Consider the following 8841-nt stretch of genomic DNA (forward strand, 5'->3'; position numbering starts at 1 on the left):
TATTGTGTTTTCCAGGAAAAATACGGCTTTCTCATTCATTAACCAGAAGCATAATATTTTCCAGGAATTCTGCATTCAGAGGAAATGCTGTGGTCCTTCCCTTTACCCACAGAAAATGGAACACAAGAGACTACACATCTGAAGAAATTATAGCCTAGTCACAAATGAGAGACGCTCAAGGCGGCATTGTTTCCAGCTAAAGGAAAATCACCAGCTGCTTCTCCACGGTGTAGATTGGAAGGGGGGGAAACATGAATATCACAAACTGTACCACAGAAGCCAGTGGGGCTGTGAGACCCAAGACCATCACAGAGAAGATGCTCATCTGCATGACTCTGGTGATCATCACCACCCTGACCATGTTGCTGAACTCGGCCGTGATCATGGCCATTTGCACTACCAAGAAGCTCCATCAGCCTGCGAACTACCTGATCTGTTCTCTGGCCGTGACGGACCTGCTGGTGGCAGTGCTAGTCATGCCCCTGAGCATCATGTACATTGTCATGGACAGCTGGAAGCTTGGGTACTTCACCTGTGAAGTGTGGCTGAGTGTGGACATGACCTGCTGCACCTGCTCCATCCTCCATCTCTGTGTGATTGCCCTGGACAGGTACTGGGCCATCACCAATGCCATCGAATATGCCAGGAAGAGGACTGCCAAGAGGGCTGCGCTGATGATCCTCACCGTCTGGACCATCTCCATCTTCATCTCCATGCCCCCTCTGTTCTGGAGGAGCCACCGCCGCCTCAGCCCACCCCCCAGTCAGTGCACCATCCAGCACGACCACGTCATCTACACCATTTACTCCACACTTGGGGCATTTTACATCCCCTTGACTTTGATACTGATTCTCTATTACCGGATTTACCACGCGGCCAAGAGCCTTTACCAGAAAAGGGGATCAAGCCGGCACTTAAGCAACAGAAGCACAGATAGCCAGAATTCTTTTGCGAGTTGTAAACTTACACAGACCTTCTGTGTGTCTGACTTCTCCACCTCAGACCCTACCACAGAGTTTGAGAAGATCCACGCCTCCATCAGGATCCCTCCCTTCGACAATGACCTGGATCACCCGGGAGAACGCCAGCAAATCTCTAGCACCCGGGAACGCAAGGCAGCGCGCATCCTGGGGCTGATCTTGGGTGCGTTCATTCTGTCCTGGCTGCCGTTTTTCATCAAGGAGTTGATTGTAGGTCTGAGCATCTACACCGTGTCCTCCGAAGTGGCCGACTTTCTGACATGGCTTGGTTATGTTAATTCTCTGATCAACCCTCTGCTCTATACAAGTTTTAATGAAGACTTCAAGCTGGCTTTTAAAAAGCTCATTAAGTGCCGAGAGCATACTTAGACTGTAAAAAGCCAAAAGGCATGACTTTTACTAGAGCCTCGTGAGTAGACGAGGGTAAGGGATGCAACTTATAAATTCTTGAACATGCTTGGTTCAGGAGTGTTTGAAAGTATGCGTGGTCTTGTTTTCTTTTTTGTTTGTTTGGGTTTTTTTGGGGGGGGGGTGTATGTTTGGTTCTATTTTGTTTGAGGCTTGTTATTTGGTGTGCTGTTTCTACCTCTCGTCCTATCTGTGGTACCTAGTTTCAAATAAACATTATCGTACAACAACAGATACTTCATAAAGTAATAAGATGAAGTAGTAAATACTTTTTATGTTTTTTAGCCACTTCAGTTAACCCTGCAATTAAAGAATGCCAAAAACATCTTTATTTGCCAAATTTCTTATTACTTATAAATTAAATATCTGATAACTTGCCCTTGTGTGGCATTAGATCTGAGGTTATGGCTCTATCTGCATACATTTTCTAGCAGGAATTGCATGACTACATAAAGAATAAAAAGAAAGTAGTGTCCTATCATCTACTGCTTGCAGACCTGAGCTAAAGTCATTTACTGTAGCAATGTGATTACATAGCCTACTCCTTTCGGGTACAAATAGTACAGCTGCCATGTCCTTTTTAGTTTGTGATTAAATAAACTTCCTCATTCTCTTAAAAAAAAAAACTGAGAATGAATGCACTGGCACTTTCCTAAGTCATTTACTGTGAATATGAAACATAAGAAAATACAAAATAATCTAAATTCACTTTGGTCAGTGTGTTGCTATCTTATCTGATCAACACATTGGGCCTTCTCCCATTCTAAAAAGTATCCCGTGTAAGCCTCCCATATATTCTCTCGCTCTAGCAGGATTAAGGTGGGAGTACACGTCAGATTTGGAAAACTTTTAAAGAAGCTTATTGGCATACAGTGACCAAAGGAGGGACTATATTATCTGAATAACTTTGTTAGAGAATGTTGCTCATTAAATTACCAGTTGTGCACTTGGAAAGAAATTAAAAAATTGAAAATCTGTGTTTACAGCAAAGGCCATCCGTCAGGATATGAGTATGAAATTGTGTCTCCAGAAATCCCTGTGGCTTCCATGCCAGAAGGCCCCTGGGGCCAGGAGGCTGCAGGTGGGACCCGAGGCCACCCGGTGTGGCCTGACTTGGCCTCACCTCAGGGGGAGTGACTGCTCTATTCACGCAGAGGAGTGCACCACTGCAAAGTCAAGAGCGATGGCAGGAGGACTGAAAATCTGTCCATTCTTGTATACTCCTAAGTAGGTGACTGTTCTCAGCCTCTCCCTGTCTCTTCACTCTTCTTTGCTTAGTGAGAAGACATTGGTTTGTCTCCTCTCCATCTCCATGACTTTAGCCCTCAAATCTGTCCCTTCTCAGCTTTTCTGTAACCTTGCTCCTTTCTTCCCTCTCTCTCTTCCTCTCTTTTCCTCCCGGCTCTTCTTTAATCTCAACTATTACTTTGTTCAAGTCTCATGGACACTAAAATCAACTTGCTCTCGCCCCACTTCCCCATCAGGCTCCTGCTTCATCTCTCCCCTGACTCTCCTACCTGAGTGTCTCCAATCAGTAATCCACTCATTCTGCCTCCAGTTCTCAGCTTCCACTGACTTTTGCATCCTTTGCCACCTGAGTACACCCCAGTTCTCCCCAAACTGATCTCCCAAAGGTCATTGGTGACTTGCCAATAGGCAAATCCAGTGGCCTTCCCTCTGTCCTTATCTACCCCTTCTTCTCTGACCAGTTAAAACAGCTAACCATCCCTTTCTTGTTTAAGCCCAGGCCTTCCAGGGAATTTTACTCTTCTGATTCTTCAGCTGCCTCCTCACCTCCTCATTCTTTGTCTCACGTTCTTCATCCCGGGGCTTTGTCCTTAGCAATCACCTCCTGTATCTCCATATTCAAGCCCAACCTCTATCATTTCAACAATTAGTTCCATGCCTGTGGCCCCTAAATTTGTGGCTTTAGTTCTGATCTCTCTCTCTCTCTCCCTCTCATACTCCAGACCCATGAATTATATCTGGTGGGCATCTCTCTATGAATATTTCTTTGGTACCTCAAATGTAGCCTTTCTAAAATGAACTCGTGATCATTTTCCCACACTCAAGCCTTTTCCTCCTTCTGTCTTCTCAGTCTCAGATTTACCATGCATTTTATCAATCATTCCTATTAGGTAAATGTGATTCTCTCTTTTTGTCACAGTCCTCCAATATCCAGATAGTCATGTCCATTTACCTCTACAGAAATGTTTTTATGTGCTACCTTGTTATCCAATAATTAAGTCTTCTCACCTGGACCAAATCTTCTTATCTGATCCACCTGCCTCTGGATTCCTCCACCTGCAGCTCTGCCCCCACACCTGCCAGAAACACTTTCCTAGAATAGTGTGAGTTTCTCAGAGAGGCAGCTCCAGACTAGCAGCATTAGCATCACCTGGGATCTCATTAAAAGTGCAAAGTCTAGGGCCCCCCTCAAGACCTACTGAATCAAAAATTCTAAGAGTTGATCCCATTAATCTCTGTTTTAATAAGCCCTCCTGGAGATTCCAATATAAGCTAAAGTTTAAGAGTCACTATCTTAGAGTATACCATTGATTTTTTTTTTTTTTTGAGACAGAGTCTCACTCTGTTGCCCAGGCTAGAGTGCCATGGCGTCAGTCCAGCTCACAGCAACCTCAAACTCCTGGGCTCAAGTGATCCTTCTGCCTCAGCTTCCCAAGTAGCTGGGACTACAGGCACGTGCCACCATGCCCGGCTAATTTTTTCTATATAGATTCTTAGTTGTCCAAATAATTTCTTTCTATTTTTAGTAGAGACGGGATCTCACTCTTGCTCAGGCTGGTCTCGAACTCCTGAGCTCAAACAATCCACCAGCCTCGGCCTCCCAGAATGCTAGGATTACAGACGTAAGCCACCATGCCCGGCCACCATTGATTTTTAATTGCATTACTCAAAATCCTCTACCCTTTCCCCCTCAATATAAAATAAATTAATATTCCTTAATATAGTACTCAAGGACCCTTCACTATGTGGCCCCAAACTTCCTTTCCAAAGTTATATCTCACCATTTCTTCTCACCCACTTCACAGGTCAGAAAAATATGAATATTTTAAGAGTATTACCTATCCTTTCCAAGCTCCGCTAACATTTGTTCCCATTGTTTCAGAAACCTGACCCTCACAGCTTCGAATCTTTCTTCCACCAATTCTTCAACATGTAGTTCAAATGCAGTCTCTTCTGTAAAGTCGTCCTGAGATCCTTCTTCCTGCCCCGCCCCTATGGAAGTCCTGTCTCACAGCAATAGAGCAATAGACCCCCATACAACTTCACTTGTATCTCTAGTGTTATATGCATCCTATCTTCGAGTGTATTTGTTTGTGTATTTGTACATCCTCACTAGTAGGCTGTGAGCTCCTTGAGGGCAGGGACTGTGTTTCATCTCTGTATCCCCAGGGACTCCTACAGTGTTTTACACACAGTAGGCACTCAATAAATGTATATTAATGTGAAAGGAATTGAGTCCCTGGAAGAGAAAATGTAAATGTGCCATCTTTTCTCAGTGAGAAAACCAAGCTTCTAAAATCCCACGGTGAAATACTGACTTTTTTCCCCAAAAACATACCCTGCCATTCCAGCTTTGTTCCAAAAAATTCTGGAAAAAACTTCTACATGGAAAGAAAATGGATTTCTCATTGAATATAAGTGAATTTCCTTTATTAGTACACCAGCTAGGCTGCTCTCAAAAAAAGAGACGCCCAAATATAGAGGCTTTAAAAAGGTAGAAGTTTCTTTCTCTCACATATGACAGCCAGAGGGTAGGAGAGCAGCCCAGAGTGAGTCAAGGGCTCCAGGCTCCACTCTACAGTTACCCAGGGACTCAGGTGTCTTCTATCCTGTGGCTCTGCCTTCCCCTCGGGGTTTGTCCTCATTTGCATGGTCAGAGCTGACTCACCAGCACATCCAAGGTCCTGTCCATAGGAAGGAAGAGAAGGAAGTGAAGAGCAAACAATTTCCTTTTCAGGAAGTTATGTGGAAATTGTACACATCACTTGTGCATATATTCCATTGACAATAACTTGGTCACATGGCCACACTGAGTTGTAAGAGAGACAAAGTCTCTAGCTGGGGAGCTATGAGCCTTGCTAAAAATGAGAGATGGAACCTTATAATAAAAGGAGGAAGGAGAGAGTGGATACAAGGGGGCAATGAGCAGTCTCTGCCACAAGGGGATATTGGTTTCTGCATGAACGGCTTAAATATTACCAGGCAAGTCACATGGCTGCCCAGCTAGTGGTGATCTATGTACAAGGGTGTTGACATTTAAATTGCGGGTGATTTAACCAAGATCATGCATATGCTGAAAATCCAATATTTATAATGACTATAATATCTAGAAAGTATATGAGCAATTCAGGTTGCTTCCCCATCATCCTCCATATATCATCTTTGAAAATTCTTGACAGTTATAAGAGCTTTTAAATTTTAAGAGTCTAAATAAATAAAAAGCAAAACATAGATGAATAACTTTCACTTGCTCATTTCCACTGACTCATTTCCAATTTACTAGATAAGTCCTAATTAAATGCATTTCTCTCACAACTACCTTTGCCCTTAGCAAAGAAGAAACAATATATATTAAATATTTCCTAGTATAAACCAAACCTGTTGGGGGTGGGGGAGATCTGTTGTTTGCTATGCTCATTTAACCAATAGTGACAGCTGCTATTGACCACTGTTGCCCTTTTAAATTAAAATGTGAGTGAAGTAGCAATACTTTCCAATATGGTCAGTTTTTCTAGTGCAAACACTAGTGTGCTGAAAGTAAGCCCCAGCGTGACATTTCAATTGTCACCATTATAAATTAGGATTTCCAGCTGGATGCTGTAGCACACACCTATAGTTCCAGCTACTCTGGAGCCTTAGGTGGGAGGACCACTTAAGCCCAGTTCAAGTCTAGCCTGGGCAACATAGCAAGACCCTGTCTCAAAAAAAAAGAAAGAAAAAAGAAAGAAAAAGAAATTAGGACTTACTAGTTTGTATTCTTGGTAAAAGAATTTTTGAACACAAGTCACTCCCTGGTAGATCTGGAAGGTCTTTTAGTTATAACAGGAGGTGATAAGAATTCCTGTTAGCATTGCTGCCAATGTCTGCTTTAGAAAACAGTATAGGCCTCCTATACTTGTGGACTTCAGTTTGCAAACTCTGATAATTATGTATGAGGTAAGTTCCCCAACAAGGGCCAACCACCATGCTGGCTTCCAGAACAAGGCATTTTAGTTTCAACCATCACATTGGTCTTAGTCTACTAATGTGTGTTTGCTTAGTTGTTAAGGTCTTCTACACACAACTTTTAACTCCATTACACACAGAACTTGCATAAGCAGTGACAGCATCAGAAAAGTTATTGAAAAGAAGCATATGACTGCAATATAAATACAAGTAAAGACAATTTTTTAACTAAAAGTGCTGAGAAAATAATCATCACAGACAAGAATGGGATCAAATCTTCAGTTTTCAAGGGCCACCACATGCAGCATGTGAAAAGCACTGTGGTTAAATCAGCAAGAAAGAAGGAAGAGTGATTAATGAGATGGAAAAATGTCCAAGTACCACATAGTAGTTTTAAAAGGGATTTGGGCATTTATGTGGGCATTATAGTTATCTCCATGGAGAACAGTAATGGCATTTGGTGGTAGGATTCGGGAAGGTTAAATCCTGCAGTATGTAAGCCAGTTCCACTCAATAAAGAATTGCCACACCTAAAATACAGATATCACCACCTGCTGAGAAACTCAGGAGTAACAGCATCAAAATAGGATGCTCAGAAGCCTAATATTAATCTAGGAGTTGATTAGGGGTTGAGAATTTAAAGGCTAAGCATGGTGAACATGTTCCTTAAAAAATTTTTCTTACAAGCCATGGAGGGTTTCAAAGGTTCAAGGCCAAAATTAAATTTGCACAACATCAAAGTGAAGGTCAAACCAGCAGATACAAACACCACATTGGTTAAAGCGTTTCTCATGGCATTGAAAGAGGTAATTAAGAAAGGGAGCCCAATAAAATGGCTGTCAGCAAGGAATGTATGCATGGTATTAACACTTTCAAAGATCAACTCACGTTCTCATTTAATGGAAAGCTTCCAAGACTTTAAGTATAGTCTCACCTAAGTCACCTCAGATTTAGAATTAAAAAGGATTTATGGAAAACCTTCAGACCTTAACCAGTTTATAAATTGGAGAGTTTCTCTTAAATTGGAGATGAAGCAAGAATGTTATCTCCTTCACATGTCCTCACGTTATGATGTCAAGAGGTGGAACTCAGGCACTTGTCTCTAAGAGGAGGCAATATTTCAAATGGTAGGAAGAAAGATGTTGGATGTTCTTGGAACCCTTAAGTTAGCCAGGGGCCCTCCCCCCTCTCTCTATAAACCACATCCTGAAGAATACACAGACAGCAGGTTTCAGCCCTACAACAAAAATGGTTTGAAATCATTTCCTTTAGAATAGATAAGAATCACTCTGAAGGGAAAATTGCTTCACTAAAGTTCTCTATTGGCTCCCTAGAAGTACCTAGCACAGAGCATGGTGCATGATGGCATTTAATTTATATAACTTATATTTTTGTTAAATTTAGTTGACATGGACACACTGATTACAGACTTCAAGAAATTTAGAAGCAGAACTATGTCATGGGTAAGCAGGGCACCTTCTCATATGGAAGTGGAGTTATCAAATATTTAATGTTTTTTAAGGGAAAGGGAGGCATCAGAACAATGATAATGATGCCAAAGAAATAGCAACAGGAGAAGCTGGGAGATAGTATCAGCAGAGTTTGAGGAAATCAAAGCATGTTGACTAAGCATCTGGTATAAGTTTAAGTAGATTATGAACAGTTTTACTTGAAAAAGAAAAAAGGTATAAGAGCAATAATATGAAGAAAGCAAGACTACAGAATGGAAGGAGCAGAGCTTGGAAGATGATATTAACAGTGGTTTGGGGTTCACAAACATTATTTGAGCATCTGTCATGACTTGAGCATCATACTAGGCACTGGAATCTCCATAAGGAAAAAAAAATGGAAAAGAGGTCAGATAATCCAGGTGGAAAACTGTGAGACCAAGATCTTAAGACATATTTGTAGAAAGCTGACTACATTTGTTTTCTATTTGAATAAAACAGCCTTTTAGAGAGAGTTATAAACACTGCCTTTGCTTAAGGGGGTGGGGGAGAAAGGAGGCCTAGGAGAGCACTTTGCACATGTGCATCTCAGGGAAAATGAAGATGGTACCAGAAACACTGGAGAATGGAGAAGGGATGGTTCTTCAAAGAAAATACATAAAGAATATCTATAAGCAAGAATACATAATCTTTTATTCTTAGACACAAGAAGGAAAGTTATATGGGCTATTATATTTTTCCAGTTTGTATAGTATCCAATAATCATACATCAAGGGATGATTTAAGAAAAGCTAATTTATGAAGACATTCAA

General features: G+C 41.6%; 1 protein-coding gene across 1 annotated transcript in view; it reads left to right on the forward strand.

Annotated features, from left to right (window-relative positions):
- Window positions 1-1615, forward strand: part of HTR1E (5-hydroxytryptamine (serotonin) receptor 1E, G protein-coupled) — a 96852-nt gene extending 95237 nt beyond the window's left edge. Inside the window, exon 2 of the mRNA XM_012638207.1 lies at window positions 65-1615. Within this exon, the coding sequence (XP_012493661.1) occupies window positions 252-1349 (1098 nt within the window). The 5' untranslated portion in view covers window positions 65-251 and the 3' untranslated portion in view covers window positions 1350-1615. The remainder of the gene's footprint in view (window positions 1-64) is intronic.
- Window positions 1616-8841: the final 7226 nt, after the last annotated feature.

Source organism: Propithecus coquereli, unplaced genomic scaffold (assembly GCF_000956105.1).
Source record: "Propithecus coquereli isolate 6110/MARCELLA unplaced genomic scaffold, Pcoq_1.0 Scaffold127, whole genome shotgun sequence".
NCBI lineage: Eukaryota > Metazoa > Chordata > Mammalia > Primates > Indriidae > Propithecus > Propithecus coquereli.